Raw genomic sequence first — 27,405 nt, forward strand, 5'->3', positions numbered from 1 at the left:
CTTGCCTTTGCCTCTTGGAAGGCTAATCCAACTGAAGGCAATCCCAGTTCCTTCCACCAAGCTCGGAACAAGTGTGTGTCTACCCTCAGGAGTGCCAAGGAAGCACTATCTCTCCACACTCAAGAATGAACTCTCAAACCTGTCTCCTTCCTCCAAATCCTGGTGGCGTCTGGTCAAATCAGTTTCTGGCGTTTGTTCCCCCTCAATCCCCCCCCCCCCTTACCTCAAATGGCTACACAGTTGACACCGCATGTGAAAAAGCCGAATGCCTCAACTCTGTGTTTGCCTCAAAATCTTGTGTTCCAAACCCTTCTCTCTCTGTACCCACCTTATCCAGTCGAACCCAACTGCTCCTGGACTCTTTGTCCTTCTCTCCTGACAAGGTGGAGGAGGTTTTATCAAACCTCGACTCTGATTCTGCAGCTGGACCAGACGGCATCAGCCCACGGGTCCTAAAATCCTGCTCTGCCGCTCTATCTCACCCTCTCTCTGTTCTTTTCACCCTCTCTTTTGCTCAAGGTCATCTGCCAGCATCCTGGAAATCAGCAAACATTACCGCTTTACACAAAAAAGGTGCAAAAACAGATCCTTGCAACTGCAGACCAATCAGCCTGCTCCCAATTATCAGCAAAGTCATGGAATCCATCATTGCTTTGGATATCAAATCCTTCCTCTTCTCCAATGGCTTGATCTCCGATCATCAATTTGGATTCAGACCAGGTCATTCTACTCTGGACATGCTGCTTCTGCTGTCTCAACAATGGATGGAGGTCCTCAATGCCAAACAGGAAATCAGAGCCGTCTCCCTTGACATATCACGTGCCTTCGATACGGTCTGGCACCCAGCTCTGCTCACCAAACTCTCCTCCTATGGTATCCATGGAAATCTCCATGCATGGCTTGCGGACTTCCTCTCTGGTCGTAGACAATGTGTGGCCCTGAATGGATTTCTCTCATCTCCCCTTCCTGTTCAGGCTGGAGTTCCCCAAGGCAGTGTTCTGGGCCCTGTGCTTTTTCTGGTCTTTATCAATGATCTCTCCGACTCTCTGGAAAATCCTCTCTATCTCTTTGCTGATGACTCCACTCTCTGCCCCTCCATTCCTCTTCCCTCAGATCGGCAGTCTGCAGCCTCCTCACTCTCTGAATACCTGGACAAAATCACAGACTGGTCAAACAAGTGGAACATGTCTTTCAATCCTGACAAATCTCACACTCTTACTATGTCTCTCCGAAAAGATCGACTGGACAACCCTCCCATCTACTTTCTCACAATCCTCTCCAAGAAGTTTTGTGGCTCAAGCGTTTGGGTCTCTGTCTGCCATGATCTTTCTTGGGAAAACCACATTTCCAAGCTGGCCTCCAAAGCCAGTCACTGACTGGGCATCCTCCGTCGTGCGAAGTCCTTCCTCGGCAAACTTGAGCTCCTCACCACATACAAGGCTATCATCCGCAGCTCAATGGAATACTGTTCTCCCCTATGGGCCAGTGCTCCTGCCTCACACCTAGCTCGGCTTCACGCTGTTGAAACCAAAGCTTTCAGAATCATTGGAATCTCCCGTGATGAAGCTATCTCCGAGGGCCTTTCACTCACTCACCGCAGACAGGTAGGTGGTCTTTCTGTCTTCTACCGACTCCTCTCCGGCCTTGCTCCCCCAGCTCTCTCTGTGCTTTGTCCCCCAAATATTCCTACAGGTCGCACAAGATCTGCCAGCAACCCTCTTATGGTTAAACTGCCAAAATCTCGGCTCTCTGCTCACCTTCACCCTTTCATTCCTCTTTTCTCCCGTCTCTGGAACAAACTCCCACACTCCCTTCAATCCCACTCCTCCCTCCAGGTCTTTAAAACAGCTGTTCACCACCATCTTATCTTTCCCCATCCCAAACCTTGATCTTTTCTACCCCCACTAATTCATCCCAGATCCACCTTGTTTGAAATTCCAACTTATTTCCTGGAAAGATGTTTTATATGCAGTGTCCATATGTTTTATACCTCTCCCACCCCCCCCCCCCTTCCCATGCCCCCCGCCAAAGCCCTCTCCCTCCCACAGATCTCTCAATGTCTCCATGTCTCTCGGTCCCTGCTCTCAAATGTTGTGTTTGTGTCCTTCCCCCTCTCTCCCCATCTTGTCTACCGCTCCCGATGTTATATGTTTTATGTGTCGGTTTGTCTTTCTGTGTGATTCATGTTCTCTCTTTCACGAGCCTCGATCTTGTATACAAAAAACAAAAAACAAAACAAACAAACAAACAAACGTTCAGGCGAGGCCGCCCCAGCAAGTTCAGCCCGAGAGCAGACCGCAAGATGCTGAAAGAAGTCTCTAAGAACCCCAGAATGTCATCACGGGACCTACAGGTAGCTCTTGCCACTATTGATGTCAAAGTGCACGAGTCTACCATTAGAAAGAGGCTTTACAAATTTGATCTACATGGGAGGTGTGCCAGGAGGAAACCTTTGCTGTCCAGAAAGAACATCAGGGCAAGACTAAAGTTTGCCAATGAACACCGAGGCAAAGACCAGCACTTCTGGAACAATGTGCTCTGGACAGATGAGTCAAAGGTAGAGCTATTTGGCCACAGTACCAGAAGACATGTTTGGCTAAAACCAAAGACAGCATTTGAGCACAAGAACCTCATACCAACTGTAAAGCATGGTCGTGGAAATATTATGGTTTGGGGCAGCTTTGCTGCATCAGGATCTGTGCAGCTCACCATCATAGAATCCACTACCAATTCTTCATTGTACCAGAGGATAATGTGAGGCCATCTGTCGGAAAGTTGAAGCTCAACGGAAGGTGGACCTTGCAACATGACAATGACCCGAAACATACCAGTAAATCCACCAAGGAATGGCTGAAAAGAAAGAAATGGAGGGTTCTGGAATGGCCAAGTCAAAGCCCGGATCTAAATCCCATCGAGATGTTGTGGGGGGATTTGAAACGAGCTGTGCATGCAAGAAACCCCTCAAACATCGCACAGCTGAAATAATTCGGCATGGAGGAGTGGGCAAAAATTTCTTCCAGTCGATGTCAGAGACTGGTAGACAGTTATAAGAAAGGCCTACTTGAGGTTGTTTCTGCCAAAGGGGGCAATACCACCTATTCGAGCCAAGGGTGTACTTACTTTTTCCACATGCGAAATTTGCATTTATGTTTATTTAAATTATACAATAGGCTACAAAATGTAAATGTTTCATGATATTTGTTATATTATATCACCTTTATCTATCAATATTGTTGAAATGAAGATCAAATAGCTGTATGTTGAAATATGTTGAAAAAGACATTTTAAACTTGAGACCCTTGAGACATTTTAAACACCTTACACCCTTTAGATCCCTTCAGATGGTAACTACTATTGGAATACACCCTTTATACCCTTGGACCCTTTAGTGGTTTGGACCCCTTAAAAACCCCATACATCCTTTTGACCTCTTTGACCCTTTGGACCTCTTGGCCCCCATTGGCCCCATCGGACCCTTTGGTCTAAATTTAGATGCATTCCACACAAACATCTAAAAGTGTTATTGCAATACAATATACAGACTGTACTTTTTCAGTAAGTAATGTGCAAACTCCACCCAACCGATGGATGCACACTCTGCAAGTTTGAATTGAATTTGCATATTGGTCACTGAATTGGTACATGAAAAATGAGAAGGATTGATTTAAGGATTTTGACATTCAACGGTTTCCTTGACCATGACATCATAATGAAATGGGACTTTTTGTGATCTTAGTGCCATACCTCAATAATTTTTCAATATGTCAAATGGACACTTACACAGTTTATTTGTGTGTAAAAGATTGGCAAAATTTGTCAAAGGTCAAGGCAAGACAATCCAAAACATGTAACTCACCCCGTTTGAAAATATATCAGCCAAATTTGTTATGTATAACAACCAATTATGTAAAACACTTGATACGTTTGTGGTCAATTTTCGAAATTGCCAAATTGCTGTTTCCATAGAAACTATTGTTTATTTGGATTTCGCATCTTTCTTGTTTTTCAATATTGGTGTGGAAAATGCATCTGTTTGACAAGTAAGAATCTTATTGGACCCAAAAATACAACAGAAGAATAACTAACACTTACCTTCCAGGAATAACTAAAGATGACCCTCTTTAAATGGTGCATCACCTGCAAACAAAAGTGAAATTTTATCAACAAACAAAACATTTCATTTATTTTAACCACTGTCAACTCATCATGACCTGATTTCAATCTTGGAGACACCATGCAGCATTTCTATATAAATATAACACTTGATTCTATTTGTGGCAGACTTACTGTTGCATTCACAAGATAATCCACAATGAAGATCAATAATCCCTGAAAAATAGAAAAGATTGTCTCAGCATAAAAAAGTGTTTCTGTAAGCCATAAAAAGGATGCTTGTGAAAGTACCCAGTGTGAGTATGGTGACTTACCTGAAAGGCATTCAAAATGGCAAATGTGTAATGAAGGCCTTCATTCTGTGCAGCTCCTGGTGCGAAAGCAAAAATGCCAATTCCCCAAGTGGTGCCCAGGACGGGCATCTTGATGGCGAGGCTGCGCATGATACGCTGCAGCTTAACGATGTCGTCGTTGGTGCCGACGACTCCCATCCTGCCCTGCGTGCAAATCTTGTACACGACCACCACCAGAAAGATGAAGTTTATCCCAACAATGATGAAAGCTGGAACGACGAATGCCAGTTGAGCCCGTGATTGATCCCAGTTTAAGAAACAGGTTTCTTCACGTCTGTAGATGTTTCTCGGCTGTGTGACCGCAATGGTTATCACGGTGATGATCGTTGGACAGGCATAGCCCAATATGAACAATGCTGTTTTGATCCTGGTTGATGTGGCAACATGGAAAGGGAAAACAACTTTGTAAAATAGAAAGCATCCCTCACAAAGCATCCAAAAGAAGAGGCACATGTAGAAGAAGTGCATTAAGAATGTTAAAGCAATGCAGAAACTCTCTTTAGCCAGTGGTGACACAGCCATCAAGAACCAAATGTCAGCAAAAAGCAAAGTGAGGCAAATGTTCACGAGAATGATGTGACGGATCTTGGAGATCTGGTTCTTTTGAAAAAAGCGCCAGATTAAGATTTCAATGATGAGGGCCACAACGAGGGCTCCGATGGAGATTCCCACACCAACATAGGTGATTATTTCTAACCCAAGGGAAGTTACAGTTTTTGGAGAAATCAGCACAGAGAAGCTCGTTAAATGGTTGCAAGTGCACATTGTTTGATTTCCTTCCACGGTCTCGTTGCAGCCTGTCGAGGACCATTCCCCGTTCTGAAATGCAGGTAAGACATTAATTAGAGGTCAGTATTGTACAGCAGCTGTTGTGTTATGGTCCTTAAAATATGAAACATGATAAAAACAACAGTTTGAGGAATATATTAGTTGCTTACTGCACTGTAGTCCCAAAACGTGCAAAGAGAATCGTATGGATTGGAATTGTTCAAGATGGTGAAGTTCATTGATATCTCCATGTCGCTATTGTCATTGCTGCTGTTGTCATGGTGAGTGATGACTGTGCTCAGGACAGCACTACCCACAGAATAATTCTTACTCGAATTTGGGAACCGCTTGGGCAGGATTTCGGACATTGTTGGCAAATATATACTCGTCACTGTAATGATTTGGTCAAAAATAGATTTGAATGGAATGAAGATTATTGTGTTTGGAAAGCTTTTCTGGAAATCATTTTTGGATCCATTATAGCGGTTCCCCTTTAGTTGTACATTGGTTTCTATTATTTCAAAAGTGTTATCAGTGGGCTCAAATAGACCTGAGAGGTCTTCTACTGATTTGAGGATGTTTGTGCTATCCCATTCTCCATTTTTGTCGTTGATCTTTTGCCATGAATCGGTGAGGTTGCCATCCAGCAAGTTGCTTGCTACATTCATAAAATTCTGCAAAAGAGAAAAAACCATCAGTTTAGTTGGTTTCTTGCAAAGCAGTACCTTCAGTAAATTGTCTCTGAAGATTTGATATCTGCACAGCATTCTCTCTGATTTACACATTTGCTTTTGTTAAGAGCATAAACCTTATTTGAAATGGTCAGTAGGACACGGTGCTATTTTGTTTTGATGAAACATTCATGCTTTTGTTGCTTCTCAAACTGACTGACAAAGAAACAGTCTTCAAGAAATTAGAAATCTAAAGCTTTGAGTGAAAATTCTATAACAATGTTTCATCCTCTAAAGGAGCAGCGAACCATTTTGTTTGAAACAAAAAAACTTTACAAACATACTTCATGTGATAACCACCTGTGAAAATAGAAGGGGCACTTGAAGCCTTCCTCGACTGAAAGAGTACCTCATGCTACCGTTTACCTTCACCTTCCGTGAACACTCTGGATTTGTGTACCACTTGACCTTGAGTGCTAATGTGCGTCAATGTAGAGCACCATGCTCGTATTGGCCACAGTGAAATGATGAGGCCCACATCTAGTGGCGCGGAGTTCACTTGAGCCATATGCCAGTCACCTTCTCTGCCTTGTGGATCATACTAGTGGACCTTCTTGTGGATACAGGAGCAGAGGTGAGTGTTGTGCCACCATCTGCTGCTGATTGGAAAAATCAATGGGAATATGCATTACATGCCTCTAATAACAGTCCTATTGCTAATTTTGGAGAACGCCTCCTCCAGGTTGATTTGGGTTTATATCGCTCATTTCCATGGGTGTTTATTATTGCCGACACCAGATACTCTGTCTTAGGAATGGATTTTTTTTGCATCATCTCAATCTCCTCATAGATGTCAAACATTGTCATTTATTGGATGCCTCAACACAGCTTGGTGTTCAAGGTAAAGCATTCACTGTTTCGTCGCTGAATATCATGCGTCTTCCATCCACGCCCACTTGCCCTTTTCAGAAAGTATTTTATGACTTCCCATCAATAATGTGCCCATTGGCGACAATCCAGGCCATCAAACACAAGGTCACACATTACATTGAGTCCACGGGACCCCTCGTTTCCGCACGTGCTCACCGACTCACACCCAATAAATTATGTATTGCCCGTTTGACTCTATGTTGCATCGTCGGATCATGAGGCCATCGTCCAGCAGTTTGGCTTTACCTTTGCATATGTTACCCAAAAAGACACCTGAGGATTTGAGTCTTTGTGGGGATTACTGGTCCTTTAAGAATGCAACTGTTCCAGACCATTACCCCATTCCACACATTCAGGATTTTACCGCTTCACTCCATGGTGCTACAATTGTCTCCACGGTCGACCTCGTTCATGCGTACCATCAGATTTTTATGGATCCAGATGACATCACAAAGACAGCAGTCACCACACCTTTCTGCTTGTTTGAATTCCTTTGAATGCCATTCGGCCAACTCAATGCCAGGCAAACCTTTCATTGTTTTATCGATCAAGCACTTCCACTACTTCATAGAGGCCAGCCAATAATTATCTGTCCTGACTGACCACAAACCTTTAACTTTTACTCTATCCACCCATTGAGGTTCTCACTCTCCTCGCACACTTTGCCAACTCAGTTATATCTTGCAATTCACCACCGACATCTGGCACATCAAAACAATCCCGAACTTGGTGGCCGACGCTCTCTCAAGCATCGCGGTATTGGCGTTGTTGTCTGCCAACACAATAGCCATCAATTTTAATGCAGCACAGAGGGAGGACACGGAGCTCCACCATCTGTAGTCTGCAACCAGTTCGCTTATATTTCATAAAGTACCGATCCCAGGGCCAAACACTACATTTGTGTGCGATACAAAGATGGGACAGTCATGCCCTTTCAATTCCTGAGGCATTCCGTCGTAAAATCACCGATACTCTTCACCCACTTGCGCACCTGAGCATTCGAGCAACCCAGCGACTCGTCACCACTACGTCTGGTCATGCACCAATGCCGATGTGCGCCGTAGGGCCAAGCAACAACAAACACAACATGCATTTTAAGGCCATTTTCCATGCTAAAGCGCGGGGTTAGCCTTGCGGTCCCCATGACAATCTTCTCCATTTTGCCCTATTTTCTGCATCTCCCCTTGTTAACCCCCTTGCCCGCATTTCTTCTTCCACCATCTTTAGCCAAGTCTTTCTCGGTCTGCCCTGTCCTTTACTTCCTTCTACATTCATTTCCATCACTCTTCCCAACCAGTCACTTTCATCCTTCCTCAACACATGACCAAACCATCTCAACCTGTTCCTCTTCACAGCATCAATCACAGGCTCTATTCCCATCATCTTTCGCAATTCATCATTTGTCTTCCTCTCTCTCAACGATACTCCACACATCCACCGAACCATTCGCATTTCCACCCTTTCCAGCCTTCGTTGCTGCTCTACGTTCATTACCCATGTCTCGCTCCCATAAATCATAACACTTCTCACACATGCAGCATACACCGTTCCCTTCAGCTCCAATGACACTCCCCTCTTCATCAGCACGCCTCTCAGTTCCCGAAACTTCTTCCATGCACATCTCACTCGAGCAACCGTTGCCGAGTCTGATCCACCTTCTCCATTCAGCATGTCTCCTAGGTAGCAAAATGTTTTCACACCTTCCAGCTTCACGCCGTCTCCAAGATCCAACTCAACATTTCCTCAATCTGCAGCTCCCTCTGTGCACACCTTACATTTGAATGTAGCTGCCACACTGGTTAATGACCCTCTCAGACCACTACATTTTTGATGAACCCACTCAGCCCACATTGTACATTGAATGGAGTTCACTCCGACACCCTTCCTGCACACAGCACACGGCCACTTCCCAGTTCTTTCTACCTCACCACATGCTTTACCACTTGCCATCACCTTCGTCTTTCCGATATTCACCTTCAGACCTTTTGTCTCCATACATTCCTTCCACTTGTTCATCTTTTCCTTCAGTCCATCCATACTTTCTGCAATCAACACCAGATCATCTGCATACAACAACTCCCACGGTAAACCCTCCTTTACGTTCTGAGCCAGCACCTCCATCACAGCTACAAATAGTAGTGGACTTAGTACCGACCCCTGATGCACTCCCACCTTCACCTCAAACTCACCACTGTTCCCGTCCTTCGTCCTTACAGCTGTGCGCGCTCTTTTGTACATTGCCATCACTACTCTGATCCACCATTCCTCCACTCCTAACTTCCTCAATGCCCATGTCACTACTTCACGTGGAACCCTATCGAATGCTTTCTCCAGATCAACAAACCCAAGAAACAACTTCTTCCTCTTCTCCATGTACTTCTCCTGCAACTGCCTTACAATAAAAAGTGCGTCTGTCGGTCCTCTTCCTTGCATAAATGCAAACTGCATTTCGTCGATCTTCACTTTCTTCCTTATCCTCCTCTCCAACACCCTTTCCAATGCCTTCATTCCATGCTCCAATAACTTTATCGCTCGATACGAGCAACAGTCCTGAGGGTCACCTTTCCCCTTGTATATAGGAACGAGGGTACTCAGTTCCCAATCCGCTGGAATGCGGCCTTCTTTCACTACCAGATTACAGATCTCTGTCGTTCTCTTCACACCCCAACTTCCTGCTGCCTTCAACATATCTCCCACAACTCCGGTCGGCCCTCCCGCTTTTCTACTCTTCATTGCTTTTATCACTTCCTCAACTTCCTTCTCAGTTATCTTCTCTGCTGGTCATAAAACTGGGTTACTCTCTATGTTGCCATCCCATTCATTCTCTGCATTCAACAGCATTTCCATGTCTCTTCCATCTTCCTTTAATTCCATCTGGGTCCACAACGATTTGTCCCACTTCATACTTCAAGCAACTCACCCCCATCACATCACACCTTTCTTTCGCTATCTGCTTTGCAATCCTGAATACCACTCTCTGACCCTTTTCCGAATCCAAGCGTTCTCCGAACATTTTCCTACATGCCTCCTGCTCCTTTGCTACCTCTTTCTTTGCAGCCTTCTTGGCTGCCTTATAACTTTCATGCTCTGCTTTTTCTGCCCCCGTACCCTTTGCCTTCTGCCACTCCTTGAACTTCTTCCTCTTCTCGTCAATCCTCTTTCCAACTTCATTATATCACCACCATGTTTCCGAGTTCCTCGGTGGTCGTTTTGTCCATCCACATACCTCACCAACGGCTCCCAACAGACTATCTTTCATTGACATCCAACCACTTTCAAGCTTAAACACATCATCCTCTACCCTACTCAGCCACTCTTTTAATGCCTCCCTTACTGTCACCTCTTTCAACCTCCATACCTTCATTCTCGGTTGGTACTTCACCCGCCGAGCTCTCCTCGCACCTTTCACCCTTATGTCGCAGACAACCAAGTGGTGCTGTGAAACAGCCTCCTCCCCCGGGATCACATTTGTGTCCCGGAGGTGCCCCCCTATCTCGCCTACACACCAAGCAATGTCTTCAATATCAATGCTGCAAGATCCATTGTCCTACTGTCGCATAACTCAATAGCTTTTCAACACCAGATAGGCATTTCAACAGGGCCCATTTGGATCTTGTCAGTCCCCTGTCACCTTCAAACGGGCACCACTATTTACTGACTTGTGTTGACTGCTTCTCCCATTGGCCATAGGCTACATCGATAGGCAACATCATTACACCTACCATCGACAGGGCCTTTGTCCACACCTGACTTGCACCTTTTTGTGTTCTATGAACCATCATTCCATTGCTCCATTGCAGAGCTAGTGTACGGTGCACTGTTTCGTCTCCCAGGGTAATTTTTTTGTCTCACAGGATAATTAGCACTGCTTTCGTCTCCCAGCCAAATGACAACTTGCCTGACACCACCAACTATGCCAACCAACTTCGTTCAGCTACGTAGGGCCTCCAGGTTACACCAACATGTATGCCTTCATCATGTCCGATTTTTATGCCGCAGGAGTCTTCTAAGTGCACCCACTTATTCGTACGTCATGTGTACGTCATGACTCATGACTGTCCAGAAACCCTTGCAGCAACCTTATGACGGACCTTACAAAGTTCCACAACGCACCGATAAGATCTTCGAACTCGAATATTAATGACAACTTGTGAAAAGCTTATTTTGTCGTTCACCTGTGGCTTGTTCTCAAAGGAATTGCATTTTGTGATGATTTACAAGTTTTGATTCTCCACGTAATCTTCAGACTACTCTTCTTGAGACTACATTATAGACTCTGTGGTGTAATAGTTGGACAGTTCGTTCTGAGTTTGGGAGGTCGGCGGTTCAAACCCCAGCACAGTCATACAAAATACTTTTAAAATGGTATGCGCTACTTCCTTGCTTAAAGCTCATCATCGGGACAAAAAGTTATAACTCAGACAAACAACCATACGTTGGTGACAGTGGTGCAGACTTTGATGGGCCGAATGGCCTCCTCTTGCATCGAAGTTCTTTGTTTGGGAACTCATATTGTATAGACTAGTGAGATACCCGTGCTACGCACGGGTGTGAGGTCAGAAGCAAACAAGCAATGCAGATATGGCGAATGCTAAAGCATGAAACCAATAAATTCCACATTCCTGTAGCACCCTCAGTCGCACGTCAGACATGGACGGCAAGTTCGTGGAGGACTTCCATGAAAAACGTACCCGTTCGCAAACAAACGGGTACGTTCACATATGGAAACATCGATCGTGGGTGCGTGGCGAATCTGCATATGGCGATCTGCGAAGTTCATGTTTCGAAAGTAGAAACCATCACGGCATGTCGTCATTTACTTGAACTCGATATCTCTTTTTTCATTCCAAACAACATAACTCCAATCACAAATTAATCACAAAATAAACTTTTAACAACATCTATATATATAAAGTAGAGTTGGCCTCTGTGTCTGTGTATCTATGTGTCTACAATCTCTAAGATCTCGAGAACCCGTGGACGGATTTGCGAGCGGAAAGTACTGTTCGACTCGGGATGGTCCCAGGAATGTCACGGAGACATAAAAATTTAAAAAATTTCGGGTTTTAAAATTAGCGTATTACGCATAATTAGCACTAGCAGAAGAGAGAGGGATTCGAAGGGAGGGAGCGCAGCGCTTCTAGCGCTTCTGACTACAGCACACCTTAAAATTAAAAAAACTTCGGGTTTTAAAATTAGTGTGTTACGCGTAATTAGCGCTAGCAGAAGAGGGAGGGAATCTAAGGGAGGGAGCGCAGTGCTCCCTCCAGCGCTTCTGTTAGCGTAATTAGCGTATTTCGGAACGTTAATTTTTCAACTTCATTATTCGGAATCAGTACGTCCCAGAGAACCTTCGTAACGTTAATTTTTCAACTTCATCCGATTGACATGGGACCAACGGCATGTGACAAAGAGTGAAACATACAGGCTACATTTATTTGACGACAATGAGTTCCGACTTCCGACCTCGGTGGGATGACAGGCTGAGTCAACCCCCCTGGTGTGAAGGGGGAGGAGGAGGGGAGGGGGAAGAGAAGGGGAGGGGAACGAGGGGGAAGGGGATGGGAGGGGGGAGGGGGAGGGGGAAGGGGGAGGGGGAAGGGGGAGGGGGGAGGGGGAAGGGGGAGGGGAGGGGGGGGAGGGGAACGGGGGGGGAGGGGGAGGGGAGGGGCCCTTCTTCCCCTGGGCACCCCCGCACCCTTCCCTCCCCCCTTCCCTCCCCTCCCCCCCTCCCCCCCTTCCCCCCTCCCCCCCCATTCCCCTCCCCTCCTCTTCCCCCTCCCCTCCTCCTCCCCCGCTTCCCCCTCCCCCCCTCCCCCCCGTTCCCCTCCCCTCCTCTTCCCCCTCCCCTCCTCCTCCCACTCCCGTGCAAAGCCGGGTACCTCTGCTAGTTGTTAATGTTTCCTTCATTGTAAAAACTAAAGTCAACAGTTAAAAGGATTTTGAGCCGATAGGTGTTACGGCCTTGGCAAGATCGATGGAGACAGCGATCTTTTGGCTTATACGCTGCCCAAATAGCTATGTGGAATTCTCTCATATAGAGATTAAACCCACGTCGTTTGAACTTTGGCCGAGGTCATTATTTACTTTTAATGATGTTTATATACGAATCGAAAAGAAGATACTTGGTTTTGGGTCGTCCTTTCCACATATCTCGTGGGATTGCGAGTTGGAGAGACGACCGTGATGGCGGGGAGGGGGTTGGCATTCTCTCAAGCAGGGATTCAACCCTTGTCCTTATAAAATGTCTTTGTCCGAGGTCACCGAGTCCGATCGGTGCAGCTGATCGGTGCAGCTGTTCAGCGATCGATGCAGCCGTTTGTGCGGCACCCGGGAAAATGACGTTATGCGGGAGTCCAAACGTGGAAATGCTGGAGGCCAAAGCTGAAATTGGAAAAACAATAAACCCTATTTTACTCTGGGAGATCACAGGATTACCCACCCGAAATATTGTTGCGATCGGTTGAGCCGTTTTTGCGGTACTTTTGAATGGACGGACAGACAGACAGACGGACGGACATTTGGTGGTTTTTCGTAAGATGACTACGACTCGTACCACTACTACAACAATTCCTCCTACTTCTTTTAGTAGGGTTGGTAGAGGGGGTTAGCATGCACCCCTGGAAATCAATTTCTAAAGGACATTTTTATATTGGAAAAAATGTGTAGAAAACGATTTGCTCTGTTAAAAAGTTGTCAGGGTGTCCGACGTGCCATTTTTATGCAAATTAAGCCGCCATTATGGATAAATCTGTTATTCACCATATCTCTGCCAATATTACAGATAACTGAAAAAACAAGGTGTCTATACCCATATTTTGAGGGTCAAAGATCATTATAAGACCAGTCTTGAAGTGACCACATGTGTCCTTGGCATGTAAAATATGCAAATTATTGCCGCCATCAAACACATCGGGTGTTTGAGGGTTATTGATGGAAATGCATGTAATTTCACAAATAGTGTTATTTTAAAATGTTTATTATTATGGTCGTCTTATTATTGGTGACTAGGCCTACTCTTTCTCATTCCAGAGTAACAGTTGTGGTAGAAGTGGACATAAGCCATCATGCCCAAACGAAAACGTGACGGGAGTGCTGATCCTGCAGTCCCCCAAAGCACCCACAAAACAGCCTCTCCACCTACATGCATGCTTCATGTGCTATCCATGTCTGATCATGGCCCTTTTACAACCCTGAGTAAAATCAAAGAACCTGCAAGTGAAAAACGACAGCACCTTCATAGGATCCGGGACCGACGTCTCCGCCAGTCACATGAGTCCCTCTATCGTATGCAATCAGTGTGCGCGACCAGATCCCCGTAACTCTCCCCGATGACCTGGAAAGTACTGGGTATCACGGTCAGTGTTATCAGCGTTTTACTGGCAACCTGCATCTTCTGGGAGATGAGATCGAACCAGAAGCATCAACCTCGCTATTGCATTCCCCCCGTAAACATTCCGATGGTTCCGTCTTCCCACCAGAGTGCATTTTCTGTGAGAAAGTAGAGATCAAAGGTGTTGATCGCAAAACTGAGCGAGCTGAAAACTTCTCATCTTGGAAGAACAAAGAAAATGCATGGGAGCAAATCGAATCACGGGCCGAGAAAATGGGTCTATTTCGACTCCATCGACTGGTGAAAAGCACAGACCTCTTTGCTGTTGAGGCCAAACACCATCCATCATGCTTGAGATCCTTCCGCACATCATTCGCTAACTATGAGCGCGGGAGTAACAGAGCAAAAGAACCAAAGTATACTGAACACGCTCACATGTCAGCCGCCCATGAGAAGGCACTCGTCTCAGTACGGGAGCACATTCAAACTCATGTCGTCCAGCAGAATGAGGTCCTACGGCTATCTTCCTTGCGCTTGCTATATGTTGAAGAACTGAAACGGAATGGGTATGAGAACGAGAACTATCGTTCTGAGAAACTACTGAAACGCCTACAGAATGACACAATCAAGGATCATGCCTCCTTCATGAAGGTCGATCATGACAAATTTGATGCCATTTCATTCTGGCTCGTGTACAGTTCGAATATCTCTGTTATTGATGCTCTTGCACGAGCTTACACTCTCGGAAGCGTCCTCACTGCTGTCAGGAACTTCACAAATCCGTTCACAATCACAGATAAGGACAGGCTCTACTCCCTGGCTTCCGGTGCTCCCATCCCCATGGATGTTGAGAAGGACGTGCTCCAAGCAGAAGCTGTGGGCAAGGCTGCGAAAACTGACTTTATTGGACGCCTACAGAGTGGAAAGCCAGAAAGCTTCTTCGACCCCATCAAGAGGAAGAAACTCAAGACCATGGAGGCTTGCAACAAGAAGGTTAACCTCATGTCCTCACAGGGAAAGGTAAGCTGGAATTCCAATACCCGAGTGATGTATTTTTAATATGAACCTGTACCCTCTGTATCAACATGTTACCCATTGTCATTCCAGGTCATACAGTATCAGGAGCAAAGCAACCTCGCATTCCTTCTCCTCGTTAAGTCGCAGTGCCTAGATGAACCAATAGACTTGGAAGAACTCATGAAGTACTGCCTGATACCTGTTCCTCCCAGCCTTGGGACACCAGATGGATTTTTCTCGAAGACCAACAAAGCCAACATTCTGCACTACCTAATGGAAGATGTCGCCCCGGAAGAGCTGCCATATCCCAAGGATGCCCTGTTCATCCAGGGCGGCATGGCACTGCTCCATGTCCTTACCAGCCTGTCCCCGACCTGTGGTGAGATATGCCTCCAGATACTCGATCAGATGGTGGCCAAGAAGCACTTCTTGTTCTCGACTGACAGTTATCATCTGGGTTCTATCAAAGCCCAGGAGAGACTGAGGTGTGGCAGCTCGGAGAAGATCATTCTGGCTGGACCAGCGACCAGGAAGCCATACGACTTGAAGATGTTCCTTGCAAATGATGACACTAAGAAGCAGCTCTGCCAGCTCCTGCTGCGGGTATGGAGTGGTCAACAGGCAGCTTCAAGGCTGGAGAGAACTGAGATGGCAGTGCTGATCGTGGAGGGGAGAGCTCATCAGTTTGTTTCAATGAATGGTGAGGTAAGTTGAACCCAGGATTTTTATTAATATGATTACAGTATATCATTTATACATCGGGCCGATTTCACTCTTTCAATTTGCTACCTCTAATTTCAGGTTCAATGCCCCTTTGTGTTTCAGGTCGAGGTTCGTGAGCTTCCCACTATCTACAGCAACCAGGAAGAGACTGATACGAGAGTAGTTTTGTACCTCCACCACGCTGCTGCTCTTGGTTGCAAGAACGCTGTGGTCAGAACCCCTGACACAGATATCTTCGAGATTCTTCTCCACCACACTTATGCCATCAAGCTGACTGTGTACCTGGATATGGGATCAGGGAAACATCGATAACTAGTCAACCTCTCCGAGCTCGCGGAATCTCTGGGAGAAGACTACCGTGCCACGCTTCTTGGGTACTATGTGTTCAGCGGAAAGGACTGCACCAGTGCCTACAAAGGGAAAGGGAAGGTGGGGCCCCTGAAAAAGCTAGAGAAGAACCCCAGGTTTCATAAGGCGTTCCGGCAACTCGGGAATAACTGGATCGTAAACCCTCTGGTACTGAAGCAGTTGGAACAATTCACCTGCCTGATGTACGGCCAAAGTCGTGATTCTTCAGTGGATGTTATCCGAGCCAAGCTGCTCCGCAAGATGGTAGGCGAGAACGAGAAACTCCCTTCCAAGTCTAAGGTCGACCTGGCTCGCCTTCCTCCCTGCCAGTCCGCTTTGAAGCCACATGTCCAGCGTGTGAATCACCGCGTCTGCTTGTACAACCGAGCTGACGTACCCATTTTGGAAAAGCCTCAACCCTACGATCAGGGACAGGGATGGATGAGGACTGACGAAGGAGTGTTGGAACCGTTGTGGTCATGTGGCCCGGGGCTACCAACATCACTGGTTGATCTCCTGGATGCTATTGATCATGAAGAGGAAGAGGATGATGATGAGGAGGAGGGAGGAGAGGACGAATTTGACTTTGACAGTTTTGATGAAAGCGATGATGAGTGAAGCATGTGATAGTGGAGAACACTGAAATTTCGGTCGAGATAGAGCGTCAATTCAAATTTTCGATAATTCTGGCACTCTTAATTTCCATGTTAACATGCGAAGGACACATGTGGTCATTTCAGGATTGGTCTAATAATGATCGTTGACCCTCAAAACATAGGTCTAGACACCTTATTTGTTCAGTTATCTGTAACATTGGTGGCGATATGGTAAAAAATAGATTTTTTGGTAATGGCGGCACTAATTAGCATATTTTACATGCCAAGGACACATGTGGCCACTTCAAGACTAGTTTTATAATGATCTTTGACCCTCAAAATAGGGTCAAAGATCATTTTTCTAGACACCTTGTGTAGTGAAAATGTATCAAAGTTGAACCCAGGTGTGATGCTCACTTAAACCACTGAGAGGCGTCTATAAGACCTCGGACGTCCGCGGCTCCGGGCCACTCCTGCGACATTTACTCGATGACATGTAGACTCGGATGGTACGTACATGCAGATACTCTAGGCTTGCTTGCATTGACTAATATTATCGATCCTTCCTATATGATGCCGTGATCCTGATATATATTGCATGATTGTATTCTACAGGATGTTGCCAGAGATCTGATTGTTATTAAACCTACCTATGGGACAAAGTTGTGGACTTGATTGATTTCTACAACAATTAATAACAATCAGTCTCGCCGTCCACTCGAGGACAAGAGGCGAACGACATGGCGGGACACCGGATGATCCAGGTGCCGCAATTTGCAGCCGACCCACAAGCAGAGGATTCTGGCTCGGAGCTGACGCATTGGCTAAAGTCGCTGGACAATCAGTTCAAAGCCCAGGACGCCGCTGTCACTGATGAAACGAAATTAGAAGTACTTCAGACTAAAGTACACCATAGCGTCTACAGGGGAATTGAACGGTGTACTACATTCAATGCCGCTGTGACAGAGCTAAAACGAATTTACATTAAGAAGCGAAGTGTGGTTTATTCCCGGCATCTGCTCGCAAAGCGGAGTCAACAGCCCACTGAGACGCTGGATCATTTCGCACAAGAGCTGCGACGTCTGCTTGCTGAAAGTGCTCCAGAGGTACGCACACACGAGCAGGTACAAGATGATCTTGTGCGCGATTCTTTTGTCTCAGGAATCAGCTCTTCAACCGTTAGACAAAGGCTTCTTGAAGTTGAGGACTTGACGTTCACGGAAGCTTTACGGCTGGCTCACGTCTACACGCAGGCTCGGGAACAATCTGACGCGTACGACCACACGCGCGTCACTGCGGGGACTTCTCGTCAGGCCCGACCGGAGAGAGCTACCGCCGAGGACGCGGAAGCCGACTCGACATCACTGCCGGAACCCCTGGCCTCTCCCGAGGAGGACCCGGATTCCGGCTTGGCGGCAGCCGCGGCTGCAGGACCAAAGCCCGGACGAAACGCTACGTGTTACTTCTGCGGGAATCGACAACATCCCAGGTCGGCGTGCCCGGCTCGGGAAGCGATATGTCATTTGTGTTCGACAAAAGGGCACTTTGCAAAAGTTTGCCGAAAAGCACGCGCGGGGCAAACGAACGCGCGCGACGATGAATGTGCTTATCGCCGGGCCAAAGGGCCGAGCACAGAGCGGAGCGCCTCACCCGACTTTGATGAGTGGCGCACCCTGGCTGCGCGCTCGACCTTGGTGGGATTCATCGGGCTGCCAAAACAAATAGAGCAAACACGACCGAACGCGGAGCGACCGTCCTTGGCCGGTATCCGAACGTCTCATGATGGCTTTGAGACTCCGCGCGTGACTCTAGTGCCATCCGGAGGCTGCTCGAACAAACGGAGAACTGGAGCTGGCGTGGGATCTACATGCGAGGCGCGAACGTCTCGCTCGGATGGCTCGACTCCAGCCGGACCGCCTGGCCTGGCTCAGGCCATTATCCCACTTATGATCAAGGGAATTTTTGCTCGGGCTTTAATTGATACAGGGTCCACAGATAGTTATGTCGATCATCGACTGGTGCAAAAACATGGATGGCCGATCCTTGGGACAAGACGTTGGATCTTTATAGCCTCCCAAGGGCTTAGGCTCAGCACAAAAGGGGAATGTCGATTGAAGCTTGTGATAAAGGGACGAATATTTCCAGATGTACATCTCATGGTCTTACCTGCATTATGTGCTGATATCTTGTGAGGACATGATTTTCTTAAGCGACATGGACGTTTGGAAATGGAATTTGGTGGTACTGATATGCTTGCTGCGTGTGCACTCGCAGGGATGGAAATTGAGCCTCTGTCGCTGTTCCCCAATATGACCACGGACTGCACACCTGTAGCGGTAAAATGGCGACGCTACTCACGAGCTGACGTGCAATTCATTGCGGAAGAAACAGCCCAGCTCTTAAAGGAAGGTATCATAGAACCTAGCCGGTCGCCGTGGCGGGCCCAGGTCTTAGTGGTACGAAGTGAAGCGCATCGCAAACGCATGGTAATCGACTATTCGCAGACGATTAATCGATTTATACAGCTAGACGCCCACCCCCTTCTGGGGATGGACGCCCTGGTTCGACAGGTGGCCCAGTACTCGGTCTATAGCACTCTCGATCTGCGTAGTGCCTGTCATCAGATCCCCATCTCCGGGGCTGACCGCATCTATACCGCCTTTGAATCGGGTCAAAGGTTATACCAGTTCACCCGACTACCTTTTGGGGTGACGAACGGGGTTCTTGTTTTCAGAGGGCTATGGACGACCTCATCACTAAGGAGAACTTGACCGATGTCTTTGTATATCTGGACAATCTTACGGTTTGCGGGCATGACCAGGGGCATCATGATGCCAATCTGAAGCGCTTCCTTGAGGTCACGCAGAGGTATCGCCTAACCATGAATGAGGCTAAGTGTCGTTACTCCATGCGCATGATAGATCTTCTGGGGTACACCGTGACCCACGGCCCTGTTGCTCCAGATAAGGAGCGTCTGTGACCCTTGCTCGATATGGCCCCGCCCTGCGATCAAGCTTCGCTGAAGCGTGCTCTCGGGCTGTTCGCCCATTATTCTAAGTGGGTGCAAAATTTCTCCACGAAACTCCGCCCACTTGTGGCCTGCGAAGCGTTCCCCATGAGCCCTGCCGCCATGGCTGCCTTTCGGGTCCTTAAGTCCGACATCGCTGGCGCCGCTGTGGCGACGATCGACGAGCGCAAATCTTTCGTCTTGGAAAGTGATGTCTCGTATCATGCGATAGCGGCGACTCTCTCCCAGGGGGGGCGCCCTGTGGCTTTCTTTTCGCGGACTCTCACCTCCGCAGAGTGGAGGCATTTGTCTGTCGAAAAGGAAGCGTACGCGATCGTCGAGTCGATTCGGTGATGGCGTCCGTACTTGCTCGGACGATGCTTCCAAATCATCACGGACCAACAGAGCGTTGCGTTTATGTACGACACCTTACATGCTCAACGCATTAAGAATGAGAAGATCACTCGCTGGCGTATCAAACTCGCCGACTTCTGCTACACCATCAAATATCACCCGGGGAGGGATAACCTGGTCGCCGACGCCTTATTGAGGCCGGCTACGTGTGCGGGTCTCATATCTTTGGAGGGTCTGCGTGCTTTGCACGACACTATGTGTCATCCTGGGGTGGCGCGTTTCGCTCATTTTGTGCGTATTCGTAATCTGCCATACTCGGTTGAGGACGTTCGCCGGGTCTGTCGCGACTGCGCTGTATGTGCGGAACTCAAACCGCGGTTTTCCAACCCTCCCATGGGGACGCTGGTCAGGGCTACTAGACCGTGGGAGCAATTGGCGATGGATTTCAAAGGGCCGCTGCCGGTGTCGAGTAACTCTCATTATCTGCTCACTATCGTTGATGAGTACTCACGATTCCCTTTTGCTTTCACATGCGCAGATATGACGGCCGCCACAGTTATACGGTGCCTGCAGAACTTGTTTTCTATGTTTGGGTATCCGGCCTACGAGCATCCAGATCGGGGTGCGGTGTTCCTGTCCCAGGAAGTGAGGAGCTTCTTGCTCCAGAATAATGTCGCTTCTAGCTATACCACCCCGTACAGAGCACAGGCAAATGGGCAGATCGAACGCTTCAATGGGATTATCTGGAGGGCCGTCACGCTAAGCCTCAGGACCCTCGGCCGGGGCCGAGATAAATGGGCTTGGTCACTACCTGCGGCGCTGAACTCGATCAGGGCTTTACTATGTATGGCCACCAACCAGACTCCTCACGAACGGCTGTTCCACCACCCAAGGAGCTCGGGTAGTATCCGATCTTTACCTAGTTGGCTCGCTGAGCCGGGGCCGGCCTACCTCCAACGCGCAGTTCGCACGAGCAAGTACGATTCCCTAGTGGATAAGGTGCAGGTACTCCAGGCTAATCCCGAGCATGCTCGCGTGATGTTGGCAGATGGACGCCAGTCTACTGTCTTCGTACGCCATCTCACCCCTTGTGGGGTCACCGACCCTTACGGGGACATCGACGAACTGATTTACGAGTCTATGGACTCTCCTGATGCTCCGCCTATGGAGCATCTGCCATCCCTCCCGTCGCTAGATACACCCCTGCCTGAAGGCACTGTGGTGCCCCCTCCGACGCCTGCCTCTAGCGGCTACTCCGATGCAGGGGACTCCGGGCTTGGGGATGTCGTAACCGGTAGTTTCCGGACCCGTGCTGGCAGGGCAATTAGCCGCCCTGATCGCTACGGATGGACCGACTGACAAGGACTGACATCACTAATCTAATAATGCTGTCGCATGCTTGATTCCTGCCTCGCGGCAGTGTAGTTCTAACGGCGGGGAGAATGTAGTGAAAATGTATCAAAGTTGAACCCAGGTGTGATGCTCACTTAAACCACTGAGAGGCGTCTATAAGACCTCGGACGTCCGCGGCTCCGGGCCACTCCTGCGACATTTATTCTATGACATGTAGACTCGGATGGTACATACATGCAGATACTCTAGGCTTGCTTGCATTGACTAATATTATCAATCCTTCCTATATGATGCCGTGATCCTGATATATATTGCATGATTGTATTCTACAGGATGTTGCCAGAGATCTGATTGTTATTAAATCTACCTATGGGACAAAGTTGTGGACTTCATCGATTTCTACAACACCTTGTTTTTTCAGTTATCTGTAATATTGGCGGAGATATGGTGAATAACAGATTTATCCATAATGGCAGCTTAATTTGCATAAATATGGCACGTGGGACATCCGGACAACTTTTTAACATAGCAAATCGTTTTCTACACATTTTTCCAATATAAAAACGCCCACTAGAAATTGATTTCCAGGGGTGCACGCTAACCCCCTCTACCAACTAGACTATTTACCAGTCCCAATTATTCCCACCTTTATGTGGGTGAGCTGGGGAATGTTTTTTCCGTTGAGTCTTTCATGAACAGGCTGGCTAGGCCTGACATTCCACTGAAGGTGGCTGAAATTTGGAATTTTTGCAAAGGACACCATGGGATCTTTAGCATTTGCCAACTGATGCTAGCAGTTGGGACACCCAGCTTAACATTCATCCTTGGGACAACACACACATTGATGTGTCGTGCTGCATGTGAAGCACCAACATGGTCAATTTATTGCTGGGTCGAGATTTAAAGTTTTGAGGTGTGTGTGTATACCTCACGGCTATCCCGCCAGCCCTGCAACATTATCTGAAGTAGTAAACAGAATTTCAACGAAAGTTATAAATCCCAGCATGTGAGACAAGCTGTAAGCAAAGGGAGACAGACGATATGTCTTTGGGCTGACAAATAGTAAATATGTTTTTATCATTATAATATAATAATAATAATAATAATAATTCATTTATTTTGTATAGCGCTTTTCCAGAAGCCCAAAGGCGCTTTGACAGAGTGGCAAACATAATGCATAACAATACATGAAAACAACAATTGCAAAAAGACAAGAATCAATAGGGAAATATTTAAAGCAAAAGGAGGGAGAAGGAGAAGAGATAGTCAGGGGTTAAATGCTGTGGGTTGAATGTTGAATGCAGCGTTGAACAGGTGGGTCTTTAGTGATGTTTTGAATGTGGTGAGTGAGGAGGAGTCTCTGATGGTGTGAGGTAGTGAGTTCCAGAGGGTGGGAGCAGCGATGGAGAAGGCCCTGTCCCCCCAGGATCTGAATTTGGTCCGGATGGAGGGGGTCAGGAGGTTGGTACCAGCAGAGCGGAGGTTGCGGGTGGGAGTGTGTCTGGAGAGGAGGTCAGCCAGGTAGGATGGGGCCAGGTTATGGAGGGCTTTGTATGTCAAGAGGAGGATTTTGTACTGGATTCTCTGGGGGATGGGGAGCCAGTGAAGCTTGTAAAGGACGGGGGTGATGTGGTCAAGATTCTACAATTACACGTGGCTGGAGGGAAAAGACAGTTCCAATAGCCATGAAATAACACGTATTCAGACACAAAAACGTTTCCACTGATCAGAATCTCCAATTGTAATTATTATCACCTTCATTGTCTCGTTGGAAATCGTAATGCCTTTTTGTTTGGAAATGTCGGTTATGATGTTCAAGGTTTCGCTGGATGTTTCGAGGTCCCCAATGTATAGATTGCTGGCTGTCAGGTTTTTCATTTTTGAAAATAATTCAGGAACTTTCTCCTCAACATCTCCAATACCGTCCTTCAGCAACTGAACCACAAAGTGCATAAACATACAATTTCAGGAAAGGAAACGCAGATGTAATCACACCACCATGCACAAAATCCGAAGAATAATTCCTGTCCGCAAATGTACGCACTTCACAAAATGAAATTCAGGTGCACTACATGGCTTTCATTTATCTTCTTCGATCTATATAATCCTATTTGTGAACGTCTGTTTGTTCGGTTGTGCCTCGTGGACAGCCTAAGGAAGTGACTTGAAGAGGGGGTCCCATGGGTTGTAACTTTTCACGACAAAAAACATGGGCGCATCAGATTTCGACTCGGGGCGTGCCCAAGGGGCGTGGCTTCTTCTGACTATAAAAAGCCCACTACACACACGTGACTGACTATTTTCTGGGCAACGCCGGCTAACTCTGCAAGTTCACACTCAGTGTAGATTAAGTGCATTTTTAAATTTATTCTTATAAAAAAATCACGGTAGAGTTTTGATCTTTCTTTTTGTCGATAAAATGTGGCGTTTCGTGATTTGCAATGGCTTGAAACAACAAGTAAAAGGAAGACCATCTTTACTGAGTACGACCAAATTAACATTGATGTCCCCTCAAGAATGCTCTTGTTGTACAAGGAACACATCACCTAATCTCATCAATTTAACTTTGATTCTAAAAAGGAAATGGAGGTGGGCAGCTGTGGTTAATGAGGCATCTGATAAATACTGACTTGAAATGAGGAATGATGTAAACTCTCCACCGTTTCATTAATAATTGCTATTGAATATCGTTGTAGTGCCTTTGCAGCAGATTTTTGCAACATTGATCTGCTTGTTTTCGCAGTTTTGCATTCATTCTCAGAACGGACCTGTTTGGATTTTTGTGTTCCAAGTAGCTCAAATGGCACTTTTTCCAGGAGGAAATTAACTTTTACTGCATGTGTGAATTCATACTGAAACTAGTACTCATCAGGTGTTGTCTTGGCAAATGTGCTGAAGCCCACATTGAACGTGAAGTTCAGCTTTGCTCTGAAAGATGATGCCCTTTTCTTCCCATTTTTATGACTTTTTTTCAACTTTTATCATTAGACATTATTTATGTTGAAAAAAGTTATTTGATAAGTGTTCTTAGCAGAGATATCCAATTAATTTCCAAAAACTTTTTTGACCCATGGGCCTTTCCTTTTGTACATCGACACCAAAAATATGTTATGACATTCAAGAAGAGGTGGAAGCTATGGTAACATAATGCTTAATCCTTCATGATATTATTTTTAACGTGTCATTGGTGGGCCTACCGAATGTCTGATTAGTACAGTGGTGGATTGATGCCTGAGTTCAAGCGGTGTACTCATGAGTACAAAGTAGTGTTGGAATTGTGCCTCATTATGACTCCTTTCCAAATCACAAACAGATCAGAAGGCATGAAAAACTATCATTGTTCACACTCCATCCTAATCCTGTGAATAACATATACAGTCGTGGCCAAAAATATTGGCACCCTTGCACTCTTTTCAAATAATGCACCATTTTTTCCAAAAAATTGTTGAAAATAAAAAATATTTTGGATCCACATATGTATTTCTTCGCTTTGCAATGGAACAAAACAAAAAAAAAGCTGAAAAAAATTACTAAATCTTAGCTTATTCCACACAGAAATCTTAAAATGGCCTGGACAATATTATTGGCACCCTTTAGAAGTTATTAGAAATAATTAGATTTCAAACAGGTGATTCTCCTTCACTTTACAATTGAACTCGCCTATGGTGAAAACTGCGTGCGCAGGGGCCTGCAATATAAAAATCACTCATTCAACCAGTTTGAACAGAGAAACGGAGTCATTCTGCTGTTTTGTGTCACCGTGTGTACCACAATGAGCATGGAGAGAGAAAAAAAGAAAACCAGAGAATTCTCTGAGGAGGTCAGACAAGATTGTAGCCAAGCATGGACAATCTCAAGGCTACAAGTCCATCTCCAGAGACCTTGATGTTCTTGTGTCTACCGCACGCAATGTTATCAGGAAGTTTAAGGCCCATGGCACTGTAGCCAACCTCCCTGGACGTGGCCGCAAGAGAATTCTTGATTGAAGATTGCAGCGAAGGATTGTTCGAATGTTGGAGAAAGTACCTTGATCAACTGCGCAACAGATTCAAGCTGACCTTCAGACACAAGGTACAACAGTTTTAACTCGCACCATCCATCGCCAACTCAATGAAAGGGGGTTCTATGGTAGGAGACCCAAGAGGACCCCACTGCTGAAAAAGCCTGACTGGAGTGTGCCAAAATACACTTGAACAAGCCAAAATCCTTCTGGGAGATTGTCCTGTCGACAGATGAGACCAAATTAGAGCTTTTTTGAAAAGCACATTAGCTCTATGTTTACAGAAAACAAAATTAAGCCTTCAAAGAAAAGAATACCTTCCCTACAGTCAAACATGGAGGAGATTCAGTGATGTTTTGGTGTTGCTGTGCTGCACCTCACATTGGGTGTCTTGAATGTGTGCATGGCATCATGAAATCATGAGATTACCAAGGCATTCTGGAGCGCAATTGTCAACGTGGTGTCAGAAAGCTGTGTCTCTGTCAAATGTCATGGGTCTTGCAGCAGGAATGACCCAAATACACTTCAAAAGGCACCCAGGAATGGTTCGACATAAAGCTGGACTGTTCTGAAGTGGCCAGCATTGAGTCCAGATCTAAATCCCTTTGAACACCTGTGGGGGGATCGGAAAACAGAAGTTGGGAGAAGGCACCATTCAAATCTGGAAGAACTGGAGCAGTTTGCACAAGAAGAGTGGGCCAAACTGCCAGTAGAGAGGTGGAGGAAGCTCATTCATGGCTATAGGGAGCACTTGACTGCAGTTATTTTGTCCAAGGGTTGTGCTACCAAATATTAAGTCGAGGGTGTCAATAATTTTGTCAATGCCATTTCCTTTTATTTTCTGATTTAAAAGGACATATTAAGTTCTGAATCAAAAACAAGGGTTCTGTAATATTAACAGTGAAATAAAGAATTGTGGAGACCAAATACTTTTGTCAATTTCAACTTATTTTTTAGAGAAAATTGTGCGTTATTTGAAAAAAGTGCAAGGGTGCCAATATTTTTGGCCACAACTGTAGAAGTTGGTGGGGAGGGAGTCAAGGGAGAATGAGTGTGGGTACGTGAAAGGGCTAATGGCTTTGTGCCCACACACTGCAAACCGGGTTTCTTTTTCTGCATTTCATGTTCGGAATATTAAAGACTGACTGCACCAAAAGCATGATGGAGGAAAAGGTAATTGAAATCACTACTTTATGAAAATGTAAGTATATACTTAAACGCTGCGTGGGGTGTCGTGCGTGTTTTATGAACTCTTTAGTTTAATATAGTAACGTGTTGAAAATGCAAAAATCTAAAAAGTTCTCACATTCACGTTCTCCAGTAAATCCAGAAACTCTTTTCTGGTACAGTGTTCAATTATTTCTTTGGACCAATCTCCTTTCGTGTCGCACCACTGAGAGACGTCCCCTTCCATGTCAGTGGGACACGGTTGGGAGGCTGAGCTACCAGCTTTGGTTTCTGGCCATATGAATCCACCCCTTGATGTATTTTCACAAGCCCTGTCCACTTCTGCAAAAACGCACAGCAGTGAGAACAGTCATTTTCAGACAAATAATCAAAGGTAAGACCAAACACTACATTGGAGTCATCAGGAGGAAGCTGTATAGGATTCGGGTTTCGGCCATTAGTCCACAACCCTCAAACCTGTCCAGGAGCTGATTGACAGATAGCTGTATCGTGAAAACATAGACTCTGCCCATTATAATTTCAGCTTCTTCTGTCAGTATACGTACTTGCATGTATAATAACTAATAAGACACAATATAGTATGCTTTTGAATTATAGTCAGGGCTCTGAGGTGTATTTGAGAATGGTATATGTATGGATGTATACGGTATC

At 46.2% G+C, this 27,405-nt stretch overlaps 2 protein-coding genes across 2 annotated transcripts in view; one reads left to right on the forward strand and one right to left on the reverse strand.

The window, feature by feature from the left end:
• The window catches only part of LOC137438340 (adhesion G protein-coupled receptor F5-like), a 152,720-nt gene that overhangs the window by 29,038 nt on the left and 96,277 nt on the right, over positions 1-27,405 (reverse strand). The window contains exons 12-17 of the mRNA XM_078767001.1: positions 26,873-27,075; positions 23,322-23,501; positions 5,405-5,908; positions 4,428-5,285; positions 4,288-4,329; positions 4,093-4,137 (exon numbers count right to left, since the gene is read on the reverse strand). Coding sequence (XP_078623127.1) covers positions 4,093-4,137; positions 4,288-4,329; positions 4,428-5,285; positions 5,405-5,908; positions 23,322-23,501; positions 26,873-27,075 — 1,832 coding nt within the window. The remainder of the gene's footprint in view (positions 1-4,092; positions 4,138-4,287; positions 4,330-4,427; positions 5,286-5,404; positions 5,909-23,321; positions 23,502-26,872; positions 27,076-27,405) is intronic.
• Positions 15,074-16,260, forward strand: LOC137438454 (uncharacterized). Its single transcript, XM_078766951.1, has 2 exons — positions 15,074-15,890; positions 16,011-16,260. Exons 1-2 carry the CDS (start codon positions 15,366-15,368, stop codon positions 16,218-16,220), a joined length of 735 nt encoding a protein of 244 aa, XP_078623077.1. The 5' UTR covers positions 15,074-15,365; the 3' UTR covers positions 16,221-16,260.

The sequence above is a fragment of the Myxine glutinosa genome, chromosome 13, assembly GCF_964187855.1.
Source record: "Myxine glutinosa chromosome 13, kmMyxGlut1.1, whole genome shotgun sequence".
Taxonomy (NCBI): Eukaryota; Metazoa; Chordata; class Myxini; order Myxiniformes; family Myxinidae; genus Myxine; species Myxine glutinosa.